This window comes from Osmerus eperlanus, chromosome 8 (assembly GCF_963692335.1).
Source record: "Osmerus eperlanus chromosome 8, fOsmEpe2.1, whole genome shotgun sequence".
NCBI classification, from domain to species: domain Eukaryota; kingdom Metazoa; phylum Chordata; class Actinopteri; order Osmeriformes; family Osmeridae; genus Osmerus; species Osmerus eperlanus.
In genome coordinates, this window is record NC_085025.1 from 13,567,822 (window position 1) to 13,587,748 (window position 19,927).

Genomic DNA, 19,927 nt, shown 5'->3' on the forward strand with positions numbered 1-19,927 from the left:
AATGCATTGAACAGACACGAGGTTCAGTTTGTCACGCAGATGGCGTTGTGAAAATTATATAAATGCATGTCATCAAATGGGCAACAAATCATCAATGAAAAAGAGCAAAAATGGTAACGAACGGAACTGACGTCAGTCATTTCAACTGTTGACTTTCTCAGTGCTGTTGAGGTGATCCATGGTAACAGTGTCCTCTCAGCCAGCAACCGGTCTGTCATAGCGACACTTTTGTCTCAAGCTCGTACAGTACAGGACTCGATAACTGCGATGCTCTGAGGGACCGATCTCAACAACCCGGCAAATTCCGGTGCGACAATACCGGATTCATGATCCACCCACCTGAACCGCAAGCAGAGAAATATCGCCAGGTGCTAGTTTACTCATCAACTTCTGTCAGACTCAGAGCAAGGAATTTCTGGAATGTTTAACGATGTTTAGCCAACAGCAACCTACTTTACTTAGCTAGCCAAGCGCTGCCTACCACAACATAAACATAATTAAGCAGAAAAGCAAGAAAGTACTAGGCCAGCAATTTCAGTCAGCTGTACAGCCATTGTACTCGGACAAAAACGCAAAATGACGAATATCATTAGCGCTAGTGCTAGCTATCAAGGATTCGTGAAATGTTAGCTGTTAGTTAGCTAGACTAGCAAGCAGACATTATACTAAAGCTACGCAGCAAGTTACTTATTTACTAGGGAAAGATACCAACAAAAGTAACTGCTTTGATCATATTGCTATCTATATAAAACAGCACGCTAGATACTGTACTGTAACTAAGGGATCGTGAAGATGGCGACTGGAACGGGTTGGCAGCAATACTACAGCCCTGCTGGCAATCCATCCTCGGGAGCAGGGAAATATAACTCAGCATCATCATCAGCATCGACAATGTCATACCAGTCCGGCATCGCCATGGAATATACACAGGACCTACACCTGAAAATGAGCAAGAAAATAGCCCAGCTTACAAAGGTAAGAGATGTCTTTGAAATGTAGCTACAAGGGATACCGGCTGCCTGTGCTTGTATGCTGATGCCACAGCAGTACACTTGTCAAGCGGCGACGAGATGAGGATGCTGCGAGTAGCATCCATCGACAGCATCCCTACACAGCGTACTGTTGCACAGCATACTCACACAGTCAAAGCTAAACATGTTGATATTAAAATATCGCTTATATCACTTTCCCATTCTAATTCTTCAGTTTCAATTTCTGTCAAGAAATAGAAAACGTCAAAGACATCCTCACGTGTTCTGCTGGAAGCTTTTACCACGGACATAGCGAATCATGCTCTACACCCGCAGTTTATTATCGCCAAGGTGTCCACCTATTGAACAAATGCTGGGTGAACATTAAACTGTTAAACGCAGTATGTTATTATTTCAAATGTTTATGTTGGATGTTTGAATAGCCAACACAAAACATTTAATGGATAGAGATTATGCATCAGGGCACGCATGTCTCGAGAATATCAGCACTGTACGTTTATTCGAGTATACTATTGGATTAGTTCTGCTCCTTATGCTTACAATACAGATGATGGCCTCAATTGCCCAAAAATAATGCCATATGCGGTTCGTTGCTCGGATGTTGGCTGCACTGTCCTTGCTGCTTCTGGGATATTTTAATAGTTTATAGTATTAATAGTTTGCATAGCTTAAGTAGATAACCTTACATGGGATATGTGATCAAATCTCAGTTATTGCTTTGTAAGATGTGTTTTCTTATGATACGCTCTCAGTGACCAGCCTGCATTCAGATGAGAACCCTTGATGTATTCGTCAGTCATTTTAGAACGACCCTACCCCTCAAGATGTATATCTGCTGTGGTTAGTTACTCCTGCTAGCCGACATATAAATCTGTTGAAGAATATAAAACGTATCTGGTAATTTACTTTAACATTTCTTCCGATCTAGCAATGGGTAAGATTCTCTTCCACCTTGAATTCATGTAGAGGAAAATGCAGACTGAGAACAGGCAAGGCAGACTCAATTATAACTGCTGCTTGTTTTTCTCAAAAAGCAAGGGAAATATACAGTAAGGTATTAAGGAAGGGGCGAGTGAATGATAAATAAAATCAAAAGAAAGAGAGGGGGAAGGAAAGATAAGGAGATCGAGAGAAAGAGAGAATAAAAGGTGCAGACTGTCCGCCAGCTCCCTGCTGGTGAGATGGCAGCGGTTAGTTATTAACCTCCACAGGATGTTCCCTGGATGATTGTCACACTCTCACGTCAGATTTCATTAAGATAAATGGTCTCTCTGTGAGACACACACACAGATGCATTTTCCAAACTTTTCAGAATGAAAGAATTTGAGATGTTGTAAAAAGAGGAAAAACTAGCTTACTTTATTGTAGATACACTACAAAATACAATAGGTAGTATAGTATATTTTGTGTGAAGATTTTGGTTACTTTTGGTTGGACTATTTCGAGGTGCAATGTGAGTTTGGGTTGATTAGTCAAGTGGCAGGGGAGGAGGCTATGACAGAGATTGTTCTGATCTTGAACGCAGCAGCTTGTGGTTGGGATAAGTGTAGTGTTTATCCATGAAGTGCACATTCTTGTCATGCATACACACACACACACACACACATGACGTGTAGGGTACCTCGGTAAATACACATCAGTGATAAGCCGCTTGAAATATGTAGATGTCTAACCTGTGCTCCCACCGTTTTTCATCTCATCAGTGGCTGATGCGTTGAGGCATGATGTTGCGTTTTTGTGTTGAGTCATAGAGGTAAATAAGTGAGAGGGCTTTTGAAGTTTACAGGGCCTGCTAATTAACTGTTCACTCCTATGACAGGCCAAGGTATCTCTATAACCAGGCTATATCTCAGACACGCAGAATAATGGAGGTGCACTGGCTGCCAGGAATACCTCTATAGTGCTATTCACACACTGCCTATAAGGCATAATTTTACCAAAGACAATAGAATATACTGCTAAAGAGGCATTCCTCCATAGTGAAGGTAATATTATGCTGTAGAATCAATTAGCCTTATATGACCTGATCATCATAATAGAAAATCAACAACATAGCCTACCAGTCCAAAAAAAGCATAAGCCTAAGTCAAATGGAAATGTTTTGTAATGAGTGACTTCAAAGGCTGTAAAAAGAAAACAGCGAGTCATTGTTAAGTGAAATATTTTTGCTTCTGACCATTACATGAAACGAATCAATTTTTACCTTGCACCAACATTCACAAAGAGGAATTTGGAGAATTGTCAGAAGCATAAATTCAAAGGGTTTTGTGTAATACACACTTTTAGCTATTTCAAAATACCATAGCCTACCTGTGTGTTCAATAGCTACTTGGCAGGTAGTTAGATGGCAACCACACAGAATCCTTATATTGTACACTTAGAAAGTATTTTTTGTTTTAAAATGAGCCTAAACTTATTTGGGTAAAACCTAAATGTAGGCCGAAACAATGCAGACCTCTAAAATGGAGGTCATAGGTCACAGGAGTTAATGGCTGACTTTAGCCGTGAGTGCTATGCTTCCCTCCATTCTCATGACAAACCCCCAGTAGGCTGCCTTTATACACAGTATTTCATGCCTGTAATTTCATGCCTGTTTTCTTTCTGAAGGGAATATATGGACTATGGATCTTCCATCCATCCCCTCCTACCCTTTTCTCCCTGTCCTCATCTCTCCGTCCACCCGTCTCCCCATCTTTCCCTTCCATCCATCTATATTCACTCCGTCTCTCCGTCTCTCCCCCTCTCCCAGCGATCCCTCCTCCTATTTCCTATTTCACACTCATCCCTCGATCTCTTCACCCCCTCCTCCATCCCTCCCATCGTTAATCTCACACTCTATGTGATGGGCCTGCTGTGTGTACAACGCTTGTCGCTGCAGTTATCTCTCACACATGGTCCCATGTGACAGGCTAGTGAGTATTAAAGTGGTGTGTTGTTCCTTGCACATTGTCACACATAGCTTCAAGTAAACTGGTTGATTGCCTCGTGCTCTCTCAAACACCAGACTTCAGTGCCATTGTGGGATGACAAGTCTCCACTAGAGCCCAGTCAATAGGATCTTTTGGGTCCCATACTGATTCAGATAGGTAGAGAAAACGACCACAATTCAGGGTTTCCCGCAGAAAATGTGTTAGTTAAGGTGGTAGGGTGGGGTTTGCTGTCAGACGTGGGGGGTAGTTTGTGCAATAGAGTAATGCGGAGGGGGGGGGGGGTAGTTTGCGATAGACTAATGCGTTCTGCAGAGAAGGGAGACTGGCGTTGGTCACGGTTTGGAAAGGAAGGGAAAAAAACAGGACAACGGCGGATATTGCAAAAAAATAAAATACAAAGCAGCAGGCGTGTGTTGCTTAGGCGGCCGCCTTAACTGAAAAGTGCTGCGGGAAACCCTGCAATCTTTTATTTTCATATCTTTTTTCTTATATGACTGATTGAATAGGCTAGTAGAATTGACTAACCTTTTCTCTGGAGGTTTCACCAAACAGTGAAAGCTGGTCGGAATAGATAATAATTATCAGCAACTTAGACTGTCAACATTTTATATGTGAACTATAGGCAGACAGATACCCTAGTATATCTCTTGAGGGCCAATGTCGTTAGATAATGCAGACAGATCTCGATGCCCTCTGGTCTCCACCATTCGTCTTTCTAGAAATACTTTGGATGATGATATTTTGTCAGGATGCAATGCTATGGAGGGTTTTTCCCAGACTGATCTAAAATGTTACGAGGCAGAGCATTCGTGTGAAACAAGCAAACAAAATAAATGAATCAATATTCAAGCTTGTGGAGCAGTCACAGACAAGAGGCAGGGAGAGAGAGACTGATGGACTGATCTCATCCATCTTAGACTGTCCGAGCGTTCTCTTTTACATTCCTCATTAGTTTCTAACAGGGTTTGGGCATTCAGAGAGAACCAAGCAACATACACACATACACTGTCACCCACACTCGCACTACAGACACTTCATCGTTTGATTCATAGCAGTGCAAATTTGGATGAATTGGCGAGGTAACCTGCCCCCGACTGACTGTTAACGTGTCGTTTTGGTCTAATGGCAAACTCTTTGGCCAGTGGGCGACCCTGGGATTGGTCTCATTTCTCCTCTGTGTCCAACATACTGGTGACTCATCTAGCCTCATTTACTGCAAAACATCCGAATCCTACCTCTCTGCTTCCCCCTCCCAACCCTCACAGACACACACACACACACACACACACACACACACACACAGAGCTTACATGTACATTCCCTCCCTTTTCCCTCTAGTTCGTTGTGTCTGTCAGCCTCTTTATTCTCCAGTCAGTGTTCCAGTAAGGGAGCAGGGTGGTGAATATAGGCCACGCTCCCTCTGATTATGACACCACTTAATAAACCATGTAAACCAATCAGGCCTCTGCTGCTCATTACTCTGTCTAACAGAAATAGGCTGCACTGCAGTACAGAACTTGTACCCAGTAGGGGATGGCCAGGCATCATCCATCTTTTAGCCCAGTATGCTGAATCCTAGACAATAGCTCTGCGTGTATTGCTCCTTCAGGATGGGAAAGTGACCGAATCCTCTGTTCGCTAACGCCATCGGAGCAAACACTTGCTGAAAGACTGCGGGTGACTGATCAGTCTCTGTTAAACCAGTCCTGCCAACTTTGACCCAACCCGGTTGGCATCTTATTTGGATTAGGATTCTGTGCGCACATACCACAGCACGATCCTTGGAACAGATTGGCAATTTCTAAATCTTGCCAGATGCGAGTTAGCAAACCTGCTTATTGTCAGAATGGTTTGATTTACTATTTTGCTTTGACTTACTGGCTGGCTGGCTGATTCAGATGCTGGTGTCAGAACCAGGTGCATGATCCACCTTCCCTATCAGCTGGAGATTTAGCAACCATAACATCTGCAATAGTCTCTATTACACTGTTTGCCAGTCTGTAATTACTGTCCAAGGAAAATAGATTACTTTCAACTACGGCTACAAGCTGGATACTATACCACAGATACAGCTAACATGCATAGATGGATAGTTACCATACACATGAGACTAGGATGCATTAGCGGGCACAGGCTAGAGGTTAGCATGCATGGGCATGGCTATAACATACAGTCAGGAAAGGGCAAATATATTTGTATTTTATATATTTATATAATAATATTTTCTATATTATAATACAACTATTTATAGTTTCCCGTAGCATAGAGCAAAGACTCAAACCACCAAACAGGTGTCAGACTAGAACAGCTGGGGATGCTTGGTTAGTGAATATGGCCAAACGGGCTAAGACTATGCTTGCGCTTTTCTTCTGCAGGTACTGCTGTATTTAGTTGCCATGGAAACTCGTAGACCGTACATTGAATTACTGTTACCATTTAGGGAAAAAGGCTGTGCCAACCAGTCTCTGAGAAAAGTGTCTTGAAACTCCTGATTTCTCCAGCCTTTGAGCAATGTGCAATTACAGTTCGCCCACTCGTAGCTAAATATACGCCACACGTATGTGTGAGAGACGATCAGAAACTTTCTTTGTGTTTTAGTTGACATGGTTTTATTTCAGCTTAACCGCACCTTCGTTCCAAGGTTAATATTTCTCAGTATCAGACCAAAGCCCTCTTATGCCAGGTAGCCAACTATAGGATTCCTCCCCCTGCTCTAGGGGAAGTCCTCTCACATCCGACGTTACAGCAGAAATAGCAGTTCTCAGTAACTAACAGAAGTTTACCGTAAGCACCAATAATGATGACTACAACTCACAGCAAAACGATAAGAGCAAGTTGTCATTGACCCATCGATTAGAGTTTTCAGGGTGCTGCAGGATACTGAAATCTCTCCAGACTCAGTGAATAAAGGTTTACAACCGAAATCCCTTTCATTAAGTCATAAAACTTTCTAGAACAAGAGTGATTACACAGCATTACTATGTCTTTGAAAGATCAGTTTTACCCTGACTATTATGTTATTAGTCTACTGAGAAGCCAAATGCCTCCAAGCCCTGCAGGATATCTGGCAGGGGATGAGAGAGAGAAAAATGAGATGAAAGAGACAAACATTTTAACCAAGACAAAAATTATATGGAAAAGGGGAATGTATACGGAAGATCATTAATTCAGGGTTTGTAGCAAAAAGTCACATTTATTTTCATATCACAATTTTCCTACTTCACCATTCATTCGAAACATCACATCACAGTTTGTGGCTTGGGTAGGTACAAAGATATAAATGTCTTTGCCAGGCTCCGTCCCCTGGGTTTTAGGGGTAAAAAAATGTCACCAATGTTACTTAAATGAACCTAATCTAATCAATCAACTGAAAATTGGAGGGACATTATTCTGTTGTTCATTTGATGGCTTTCCCCACAAAGAGTACCCTAGCTTATCTCTACCCAAGCTTGGAGCTTCAAAGAGAGAAGGAATCACTTCATGGAATACAGAATGGACTGGGATCACTTACCTTCACTATATTCTTGGAAGACTTTTTAATGAAAACCCAGAGGGCCTGAATTGAACAGTTTTAAACTTGGCCTACAGGCAAATTGTGTGATGTTGTAGAGATTTTGTCCATGCTGTGTTTATGTAAAAGTAATTGACTTATTTCCCTTCTTGGAAGATCATCAAGTCACTGTTGGATAAATGTACATCAGTAAAGCAGGCGTTTCGCCGTTCCACCTTTAGTCCAATGACTTCAATTCATAGAGCTTTGCAGAATTTAACTTGGAAGGCCAACACTTCAGTTGCCATTTTCATTGCCAACTCAGGCCGAAACCACTCTGAACTTTTTCTAACCATCTAGGCCCCTGCACTGCAGAGCACTGGATTGGATTGGAATACTTTGCAGAAATAGCTTTGTTGTACACCAAGAGCTAAACGGACACGTAAGGAAACTGTTAACTTTTCTATGGACTTTTTAAAAGCTTTTTTGAAGCATTAGCATCGTGGCGGCTGTGGCTCAGGGGGTAGAGAGGGTCGTCTGTTCAAGGTGTCATAGAATGATTTTATAGGGTATTTCACACTGTTCCTTAAGGTCTCCGAATAAGTTATGTAACATTAGTTGGGCCGAAAATGGCCCGGGTGCTGTTCTATGCGCCCTAATGCAACCCTGTGAAATAGCCCTAGAATGAAACAAGAGGTTTTCTCACTTTTATGGTATGCTCATGAATATTTAGATGATCTGCGCGCTGGTTGGTAGGTTTTTTCAACGAGCGAAGCTGCTGAACAAACATGGCCAACCAGTGGGCTGGTCTGTATGTAAATTTTGGGGCATGACAAAGGTACAGACCAGAGCCAAATAAGGTGGAGCCACCGAGTTGACGTCAACGGTCATCTGTGTTTTTTTGGAAACTGTCGGTTTTACAGCGGCAGTTTCAAATGGTGAGATTTGCATAGGAAAGAGGTGTCAATGTGACTTGAGGTTCTCTGTATGTCCATTTTACCCACCGAACTGTCGTTATTCAACTATGACAAGGTCAACTCGGTTTTACATTCTATGACCCCTTTAATAGCAAGGTTGGCGGTTTGTTTCCTGACTCCTCACAGGCAAAGTATCCTTGAGCAAAACACTGAACCCAAAGTTGCTCCTGATGGGAAGGTAGCGCCTTGCACGGCAGCTCTGCCGCCCTCGGTATGTGAGTGTGAATGAAAGGCAAAAAATGTGAAGCGCTTTGAGTGCCGCTAAGGTAGAAAAACGCTATAGAAATGCAGTCCATTTACCATCCATTTAAACTGAATATCCTTCAGTATAGCTTTTGTGTTTTCTATGACGCGCAACAGTTTTAAGAAAAGAACGCCTTGATCATTTAACCCTTGTGCTGCCTTCGGGTCACATGACCCAAAGGTTCATAACGAACCATCGTTGTGTATACCCAATTTTACCCAATACAAAAACAAATACAAATAATTTTATTTTAACCTTCGCAATGTGGGGGGTCTGAGACAGCCCAACGGTTAAAAGAAAATACTTCACTTTGTTTTTGTATGCGTTAAAGTTGCCGCAATACGACGTTGGGTCACAATGACTGATGGGTCAGAATGACCTGAAGATAACACAAGGGTTAAATGATAATGGATTGAGGAAGCTAGTAAACATCCCTAGTGTGAATTTGGCTGATATAGTGTCTAGCACACTCTTGCCAAAAACAATGCTTCATGGTTCATAATAAACAAAACGTTTGAAGGTTGAAAAATGTTCATTCAGGAATCTGAATGATCTGAATCATTCTTTTCTCATTTCTTCTCAGACCAATGTGTCCTATTGATTTTCCACACTGCTTCCGGAGTTGTTTTTTTAATGAACTTGGACTGCATCCTGAGCATGCCTTTTTGTGACTACACCAGAGGCCTACCTTCCCAGAAGTGTGTTGGGGTTTACACACACACACACACACACACACACACACACACACACACACACACAAACTGGCAAGGAACTCAGACAGGCAGGCAAGTACTATTGAGCTGAAGTTAAAGCTCTCCTGTGAATACGCATCTTTTGTCTCGTTCCCTTTAAATCGATTCTCCACGGGCGACGGAGAATGTAGAGACAGACATCTGCTGTAGATAACGGGCGTGCTCACAGAGTGGCCATCTTCACACTCCTTGAGACACAGCAGTCACGATTCCCATCCTAAAGTGGCAAGAAAACTGCAGATATTTTGATTCTCCGTTTCAGTGGAAAGGTTTGAGAAACTAGAATATGGAAAGGAAAGCTCTTTAATATCTCTCTCTAGGTCAGTCTTGATCTCTACAAGCGGGTGTGTTTGGACTGTGTTAGGAAATGTTTCATTCACACTTCACAGCACCTTTCCGAAAATGTAGTCCAGTTTTAAATATTTAATTTTAGAGCATGTTGCTGCTGGAATATGAAAATGATGAATCTGTTTCATAAAACTGTGAAGAATATCCGTAATTCAGACGACACTGATGATGTCACAAACAAGAATAGTCTTGACTCAGACTGTGACTCCAATCCGTCACAACAACAGCTAAACCAAAGCCTTCTTATCTAGCAAAGTGGGGATCAAAACATATTTCCTCTACATTTGCCTTAAAAAATCTAACCTAAAGCTAAACCACCCATCTTCAACTTTTTCAGCAAAGTCTACTTATCTCCCAAGCATTGTTTCAAACTGCCTCCCTCTGCTGATTGACAGGAAGTCTGCTTACTGCCGACTACCTGACCTGTTGACCTACACACAGGAATGAGCTTGTCACCAGAACTCATTGTCCGCTTCTAACGAGTTCGAAGGAACCATGTCTGTTTGGCAACCAGGTCAGCCTGGCAAGTTTAACCTCAACAGCCCAGGAACTCACCAGATGTGTGCCTGCCTCTTCCCGCTCACTCAGGCTTTTAATAGAAACTCGTTGACCGTCGGAACCCAGGCTACAGCAAGGAGGTTTCTCTGCGTCACGGCTCCACTTGGCTTTCATCCACTGCAGCCAGTCAAGCTGTGTGCGTGCGCCCTTTATTATAACCAAGCCGAGTTAACATATCCTTCCCCCTCCTCTGGCTTAATTGCCTCCTGGATGACGGTGCACCTTGCAGTTTAGTAGATACCGCTCATTATAATTACACTAATTAGCACTATCTCTCTACTTCATTAAATCCATTTCCACAGGCCATGCATATTCAGTAGCGGAGCAGATCAGCGGCCTTGCTCCTCAGGGAGCGGTGGTGGGGCTCCAGTACGTACAAACTGTTACAAACTACGGAAGGCCTGCATTTCGGAAGCGATAGGCTATCTGCAGTGTCCACCTTCATCCGAGAACAGCTTCAGAACTGCTTCAAGGACACCAGACTACGTTTTGGTACAAAATCCAATAAAATGTACCAAACCCATTCCTTGCTCTATGATATAGCTACTAGTGCTTTCAGAAGCTTTAATGTAGTGGCAGATGCTTTTGACTATGATCTAGGACTGGCATTAAGTTAACCTGAGGATCTGGGAATCACAGGGTAGGCAAGTTGAACCTATTTTAGCTTGAGATTGAAAGGAACCAACCGCCCCTTTACACCATCCACTTAACCCATACACCTCCCCCATGCTGTGCTATTACACTTGTGTAGTAACCGCTAACACTTAATACCATTGCATAGCAATTAATATGTATCCTACCTACTGTTTTCACTATAGGAAGGCTATTTGTATTTAGTTACATGGTACATCTATCTAAAATCTACCATAACGTATGATGATGAAGTACATAACAGGACAGGCTTTCAAAAGAAAGCTGTGATCTTTTACTAGCTCTCATGTTTTACAGCTTTTCATCAATCTAGATGCCTTATCGATAGTGATCGATAGTGAGCGATCAATTAAAGAAATTATACTTAGTCTCACCCTAATTCAATACTAGTTTAAAGGCTTTCGGGAAGGTAATTAAAGGAGAAGGTAGTTTTGATAGTGCCTGGTCAATGAAGGGGTAATAGGATACTACCTCAATCAGGTACAAGTTAATGTTGTAGTTATGTAGACTACTGTTGGTCTAATGTTGTTGGATATGTTTGCACACAGACCTTCTGAGCTGATAACTTTGATCAACAACATTTCTGAATGGCCCAGATCAGTTCAATTTGAATTGTTGTCATAGATATTTCTAATGAAAAGTACATCAGTTGTCTGGGCCCAATGTCATATTCTGACAAAAACCAGTGTTGTAAAAAAATGTATACAAAAGTTTTACTCTACTTGAACTACGTAGCTATGTTTGACATTTGATATCATTGTGTATAGGTTTTATTTAGCATACTGCAACTAGGCCTATTTAGTGTTTGCCTCGAGTTTCCTTTGAATATCTCTTCATAATCTGTTGGTAAATTCCTTGGCTTGGTACCTGCAGGTATACGGTTCGATGTTGAGCTTGAACTGTGTGGTGTAGTGCTGCAGTATTGATCAGCTACAGTCAATAGGGTTCGTAAGGGCATCCCAGAGAGCATCCTGACATTTATCTATTGGTCTGCATTTTTTACACTCTCACACACACACACTTACACACACAGACACTCACACTGGTTAAACACTGTCTGGAAGATGATAAGTACAAGTACTCCACAGGCAGCCAGTTCGCCATTGCATTGGGCCCATTACACGTGTTAGAATACTTTAGGTTATATGTCATTTCTTCATTTGCTGTATGACCAGAGAGACGAGTGAGGGAAGTGTGGGAGAGTCACAGATCAGTCTGGTTAAATGAGGGGGAGAATGCATTATAGGATAATGACACCAGAGCAGCACTCTCCTCTGTCTTAGCCTTTTGTCTTTCAGGCCAGTGCTATCATCCACACAGCCATGGGACAGAGCTTATATTCTGTCACCCTCCATTTCTCGTTCTGCTCTCTATCTTTCTCCTTTTCTCCCAGCACGTGGCTTGACAAGTGTAGCACCAAATAGAACTGAGCTCTCTCTTATCTGGTACACAATGGAGATGAATTCTGAACTCTGATGTTCCCTCGCTCCATTAGAGTATTTTCCTTCCAGTAGAATCCCTGGTGGCATTTTAAATTAAGCTTGCATTAACATCAACTACCATGACTATACATATAGTATAAACAATGTAGGAAATGCTATAAGTAAATGTTTGGAGGTGTAAGGGGTAAGTGGATAATGTACACTATCCAATATTATTATAAAGGGACAGAAGATTGTGTCACCAAAACAAGATGAATGTTTACATCCACTTACCCCTGGATAGCCCAGCCTTAACTACCCTGTATACCTAGTTTTACTTGTGCAATAACTTGTACCGCTAAACTGTAATGACGTGTAGGCTAGCTACATAGCAGTTCGCAACTGCAATGTTGTTAGGTATGGCTGATAGTTAATGAACATCTCCTACATAGCATCAATGGAAAGTGTTGCTGAATCCCTTTAATCCAGTAGAATAATTTGATTCCAGAAGAATCCTTTTATTCCAGTAGAGTCTTATCGTTCCAGTAGAATCCTTTTATTCCGGAAGAATCCCTCTCTTTCCTGTAGAATCCTTCTCATTTCATTACAATCCTCTCAACCGGCACTTTATCACTTTACCTCCTGGAGAGATATGATTATTATGGGCAGGGATGTGCATAGCGAGGGGTGGGGGAAGGGGATGATGATGTGTTGCAGTGTTGGCCTGACAGGCGCTTTGACAGAGAAATACATTTTCTGGAAATCTTGGTGCTCATGCGGTATTGCAGGCTGCAATGTTGCCCATGGGGAAGACGCATTTACAGATCCACTAACATGCTCAGAGTAGTCTACGTTTAGAGTAACTCGGTCCTTTAGCACCGCTGTTGTGAGGGACAGTGTTTAAATTACTCAAATAGCCATAGTGGTCTTCATGAAAAGACAGTTGACGGGTGTTTTGCTTTTTATTTGATTGACATTCAAAAACAACACAAAATAGATTCTGAGTTGTGCAGGTTTTCCATTATTAATGCAGGTAGCACCGTGATACAATATCAGCCAGACTAATATTAGACAGATGCTGGTGACATTTAAACAGTAGTTTGGTGATTTTTTTATGGAACCTTGATGAAAACTCAAAATACAGCAAATTAGTTTGAAATGTGGGAGTTGAGTCATCCACCATGTTGTGTGGAAGCAAACCATTTCTCTATAGGGTTGAAAACTGTGGCGGCGCACCTTTGAGATTCTCATGCCTCTCGCACCCAGGCTCATAAAATATGGAAGCCATTATTTTCCCCCCTCACTTCCTCACCAGCAAAGTAAAAGAGCTTTACATTTTTTAAGCTATTCGAGTGTTGGTATTATGAATCATTGAGTGGATTTGTGCAGAGAAACCAGTGTCCGGTCAGGAAGACAGGCCAGAGCCCAAGACCTGAACAGAAAGAGCAAGATTATCCTGTCATGTTTCATGAATGGAAGAAAAATGGAGGAAAAATTAAGTAGCCTTTTGACTGAGTGAAACTCACAAAACAGCCCGTACCCCTGCCTTAATCATTTAGTTTCCTACACACTGCTGTGTTGAATAGCTTCTGCATTTTGGATTTGAATCCGCTCTGGTGTCAGGACCTTGAGTGGAGTTTGTGATTTCAGCTAGACTTTTCTCCATGTCTCCTAGCTGACCAGCTCCTGACCCTCCCTGTCTCCTAGCTGACCAGTATCTCCTACCCTCCCTGTCTCCTAGCTGACCAGTATCTCCTACCCTCCCTGTCTCCTAGCTGACCAGTATCTCCTACCCTCCCTGTCTCCTAGCTGACCAGTATCTCCTACCCTCCGTATCTCCTAGCTGACTAGCATCTCCAACCTCCTTGTCTCCTAGCTGACCAGCTCCTGACCCTCCCTGTCTCCTAGCTGACCAGTATCTCCTACCCTCTCTATCTCCTAGCTGACCAGCATCTCCTACCCTCCTTGTCTCCTAGCTGACCAGTATCTCCTATCATACCTGTCTAATAGCTGACTAGCATCATCTATCTTCTTTGTCTCCCAGCTGACCAGTATCTCCCATCCTCCCCGTCTCCTAGGTGATCTACGCTCTCAACACCAAGAACGACGAGCACGAGGCTGCCATCGCCACGCTGAAGGAGGCCCACGAGGAGGAGGTGCAGCAGATTCTGACGGAGACCCGCGAGAAGATCCTCCAGTACAAGGGTAAGATCAGCGACGAGATTGACCTGAAGCGCCGCATCCAGTCCCTAGAGGAGTCCATGGAGCAGCACGATCGCATGAAGCGCCAGGCGCTGGCTGAGTTTGAGAGCTACCGGCAGCGTGTGGAGGACATGCAGCTGTGCACAGAGGCCCAGCACACGCAGCGCGTGGTCACCATGTCCCGGGAGGTGGAGGAGATGAGGAGGTCTTTCGAGGAGAAGCTGAGGACGTTCGGCCAGGCGCAGACCCAATTCGAGCAGGAGAAGAAGACGGCGCTGGAGGAACTGAAGTCGGCCCATCGCCAGGAAGTGCAGGACATCCTGCGGTCACACCAGAGTCAGAACGCCAACTACAGCAAAGACCAGGAGAAACTGGGCCAGCTGCACAAGGCCGAGGTACCACAACTAACAAGACTCGCTTGCTGCAACTTTTAGCATAACTAACAAAACTCGCTAGCTGGAACTGTTAGCATAACTGATCTAGAATTGTTAGCTGGAAATGTTAGCATTACTAACTAGACAATCTAGCTGGTACAAGGTAGAAGTAGTCCAATGACTAACTAGATAAACCAAAGCCGCTGCGCAAGGATGTGGCTGGTAAGGTATCCTTTGTTGCAGGTGGAGTCTCTGACGGAGCGGGTGGAGGAGCTGAAGCAGGATAAGAAGCGTCTGGTGGAGGAGTACGAGGCCAAGCTCAGCAAGGTGGGGCCACACCTCCACACAACCAGGGCTTTCCAATTCCATTGTAAGTCCTTCAAATGTTAAACCACCCCGATGTTAAAACCCCGTGCAGGCTCAGGCGTTCTACGAGCGCGAGCTGGAGGCCATGAAGAGAACCCAGCAGCTGACCTCCGACAACCTGCTGGCGTGGAAGAAGACCGAGGCCGAGTTGCGGCGGGAGTTCCAGACGCAGGAGGCGTCGCTGCAAAAGACCCTGAGCAAGCTGAGGGCCGAGCTGCAGCGAGTGCAGGAGGAGTCGAGGGACAACAGGGAGAAGGCTCAGAAGCTGCAGGCCTCCCTCGCCGCAGCCGAGAACAACGTCAAGGTACGGGCAGAGACCGAGCACTTCCTGTAGCTCAGAGGGACTTGAATTCCTTTCCTAAAACGCATCTCTTCTTCCCCCACCATCTTTTTTCCCTCCCTCATCACCCCGTCCATTCTCTTTGCTTTTGAAACAAGGACATGAAAGAGCAGGGGAACTAGGTGAGAGTTAGCCGCATTGACTTTGAAGGCTTGTCAACCCTATAATGCATAATTCATTGTTTTAGGAACACGTAGTTTATAATATTCAGTATTCTGAAGGCGTTCAGAATAACTTGTTCTTCAGGCCACATGAATGTTCAGACTAATGGAGGAACTGTGACAGGTTTTATCACCCTTGATGTCGATGACTGCTGGATTTAAGCAACTATCACTGTGGATTTAGATCAGATTAGATGACTGAATTCCAATTTCTGTTAAAATCAGTTTGAATATTGACTAGACTATTGACTGTCTAAAACGTAGCACTATTGCAACTTTGACATGTTGTAACTGATTTTTAAGAATGGTTACCACTCTTGAGTAGTTGTGACAACTTGCTATATTCTACACGGTTTGGGGCACTTGTCATTATGTGAATAGGCATTGTTTTGTAGGGACAGTGGGTCCTGAGGATTTATATGTTATCAGTTATTCCCATATTGTATAGTCTAATGCCTGGAACCTTAGCAAATATTAAAACATTGTGTATCTTTTAATAAAGTATATTCGGTTTAGATCAGCATTACCAGTGTAAATATTTACATCAGATTTGCACTCTTTTCCCAAGGGACATGTCTAGCTAAATATATATATATAATTATACAGATAAAACAGGGGTAGATATGATATATATATATATTTAGATCAAAATATATATATATATATATCATATCTACCCCTGTTTTATCTGTTAATACCCCATAGATGAAACTGGCCCTTCTAAATGTTAGATCACTAAATAACAAAACATTTCTAGTTAATGATCTGGTCAAAGAAAACAACTTAGACTGCATCTGTCTAACAGAAATCTGGCTAAACAATGACACGGCAACAGCAACTTTGATAGAAGCGTGTCCGCCCGATTACAGCTTTCACCAAGTTTCTAGGACATCAAAAAAAGGTGGAGGAGTCGCAGCTATTTTCTCCTCTAAACTGTTGTTCAAAATCACTGAGCTAGGTGAATTCACATCATATGAATATCTTGCTATAGAGCTCAAAACCGAATCAATACTTTTTGTTATTATATATCGGCCACCCAAGCACTCGCCAATATTCATACAAGAATTCTCTGAACTATTATCACTATGTGTCACTAGATATGACAAAGTAGTTTTAAACGGAGACTTAAATATCCAAGTAAATAAAAAAGCAGACCCAAGAACTATTGAGCTCTTAAATCTCCTTGACAGTTTCAATCTAACTCAACACATAACAGACCCAACACACCGACACGGAAACACACTAGATCTAGTGATAACAACTGGACTAAATATCAATAATATTTCAATAACTGATCTACCCCTCTCAGACCATCATTATATACTTTTTAATGTGGAAATTATCCTAACAAAAACCAAAAAAGAATTCTTAGTCCATAGAAGATATTTAGACGATACAGCTATGATGACATTTTCTGAACAATTTGCTCTATATGAGCCGACTAACCATGATTGCTCTCTGAATGAAATGGTAGAGAACCTCAATGATGCACTATTATCTGTGTTAGACTCTGTTGCACCACTGAAAACCAAAAAGAAATGCACAAGCAGAACCTCCCCATGGCTGAGAAATAAAAATGTTAGTGAAACAAAAAGAAAATGCCGTGCAGCAGAGAGAAAATGGAGGAAAACAAAGATCACTATCCACTACAATATCTACAAAGATACACTAACCACCTATAACAAAACCATCCGTCTAGCAAGGAGAGAATATTTCTCCAACATTATTACAGAAAATGCCAGAAATTCCAGAGTTCTTTTCTCCACCATTGACCAGCTGCTAAACACTGTCCCTGCTCCACCTCCATCCTCAGTAGTTAAATGTGAAGAGCTTGCTTTGTTCTTCAAGAACAAAATAACTTTGATCAGAGCTAGTATTATTAATAGTGGGGTCGAAACTGACATCAGTAGATTCTGCAACATAACCATGAGCACATTTACCTGTATCACACTTAGTAAACTTTCCAAAATTGTCAGCGAATCTAACTCCACAACCTCAGATATTGATCCTATACCCACAACATTCTTTAAGCGAGTGTTTGATAGTGTCTCAGGTCCGGTGCTAGAGATTATAAACACATCCCTTAGAACTGGCGTTTTCCCAGATGCCTTCAAAACAGCTGTTGTAAAGCCCCTATTAAAGAAACCCAAATTGGATAACAGTCTACTTGCAAATTACAGACCAATATCAAACCTTCCATTTATTAGTAAAGTACTGGAAAAGATAGTTTTAGTCCAATTAAATTCTTTTCTTGAAGAAAATAACATCCTGGAAGTCTCGCAGTCAGGTTTCAGGAAATATCACAGTACTGAAACTGCTCTCACCAAAATAATTAGCGACCTCAGACTAAACTCTGATGCAAATAAAGTCTCTATCCTTATCCTGTTAGATCTCAGTGCAGCATTTGATACAATTGATCACGACATCCTAATCAATAGACTGGAAAAGCTTATTGGGTTCACGGATAGTGTATTGAACTGGATGAAATCATATATCACAGGAAGGAAGTTTTATGTTAGTTTAGGTGACCATAGGTCCAAGAAACATGAGAACTGCTACGGGGTTGCTCAAGGAAGCTGCTTAGGTCCATTACTTTTTTCTCTTTATATGTTACCACTCGGCGACATAATCAGAGAACATAACATAGATTTCCATAGCTATGCGGATGACACACAACTATATATATATCCACTGAACCCAACGATGCAACGGCCATCAATTCCATTACCAACTGCCTGTTAGCAATAAACAAATGGATGAACGCTAACTTTCTTAAATTAAATGAAGACAAAACCGAAGTCCTACTATGTGGCCCCAAATCCAAAAGAGAGATGCTTATTAAGAATCTTGGAGGTTTAACCCCCTGTCTTAAACCAGAGGTGACGAGTCTCGGTGTAATCCTGGACTCAGATTTGAATTTCAACTCTCACATTAATAAAGTGACCAAAACAGCTTTCTTTCACCTGAGGAATATAGCAAAGGTACGACCATTCATAAACCAAAATGATGCAGAGAAGTTAATTCATGCTTTTATATCCAGCCGGCTGGACTACTGTAACGCACTTTTCACTGGTATTCCCAAGAAAACCACTGAAAGACTACGGCTCATTCAAAATTCTGTAGCTAGATTATTAACCAAAACTAAAAGGAGAGAACACATTAGTCCTATCCTAGCTACTTTACACTGGCTCCCTGTTACCTTCAGAATTGACTTTAAGGTCCTTTTCCTCACATACAAAGCTCTACACGGACAAGGACCTAGCTACATTGCTAACTCCTTTATAAACTACACACCAGCTAGAACACTGCGATCATCAAATGCAGGCCTATTAGAGGTCACCAGAAGCAGTCATAAGAAGATTGGTGATTCGGCCTTTGTCAATTACGTCCCAAAACTATGGAACAAATTACCCATAAATATTAGGGAAGCAAACACTCTAGACATTTTTAAAAGACAGCTTAAAACCTACCTTTTTACCGAAGCATTTAAGTAATTTTATCTCAAAAGGGTTTTCCTACTTTTATTAATTATATTATTGTTACTTTTAAGATGCATGTTTAAAGTTGGTTTCTCTCTTGAACAGAGATCTTATTGGGATTTTTATTTTTGTTTGAATTGTTTATCACTTGTATTATTGTTTTTATTGATTTTATGTAAAGCACCTTGAGCTGCAATTCTTGTATGAAATGTGCTATATAAATAAAGTCTTACTTACTTACTTACTTACTAAATGGGCATCTCTTCATAAGTAAGAAAGATTAGACTACAGATTCCAGTTTCAGATGCTAATCAAATGAAAGATAGTTTTTTCTGGCTAATGACTGTCTGTCTGTCTCTCTTTCTTTCTTTCTGTCTTTCAATCTCCCTCTCTCTCCTATTCTCTCTGCGTGTGCGGGCCTACCTCCAGGATCTCACCAAACAGCTGGATGAGGTGACCCAGGATTCAGAGATAGTGGAGATTCGTCAGAAGGAGTCTGAGTGCGAGCTGGAGGCGGCCAGAGACCGAGTACAGCAGCAGGCCACGGAGATCCTCCTCAAAGCCAGTAAAGACTTCCTTCCTCCTCTCCTGTCTCCTCCAACCTTCTCCCGGCTATATTTGTCCCCCTTATATATTCATCCC

The 19,927-nt window shown here is 42.2% G+C and overlaps 1 protein-coding gene across 1 annotated transcript in view; it reads left to right on the forward strand.

Moving 5' to 3' along the window:
- Positions 1 to 117: 117 nt before the first annotated feature.
- fam184ab (family with sequence similarity 184 member Ab) overlaps positions 118 to 19,927 on the forward strand; it is a 51,856-nt gene continuing 32,046 nt past the window's right edge. Inside the window, 5 exon segments of the mRNA XM_062467609.1 lie at positions 118 to 975; positions 14,442 to 14,960; positions 15,183 to 15,266; positions 15,358 to 15,609; positions 19,715 to 19,850. Of these exon segments, the coding sequence (XP_062323593.1) occupies positions 793 to 975; positions 14,442 to 14,960; positions 15,183 to 15,266; positions 15,358 to 15,609; positions 19,715 to 19,850 (1,174 nt within the window). The 5' untranslated portion in view covers positions 118 to 792.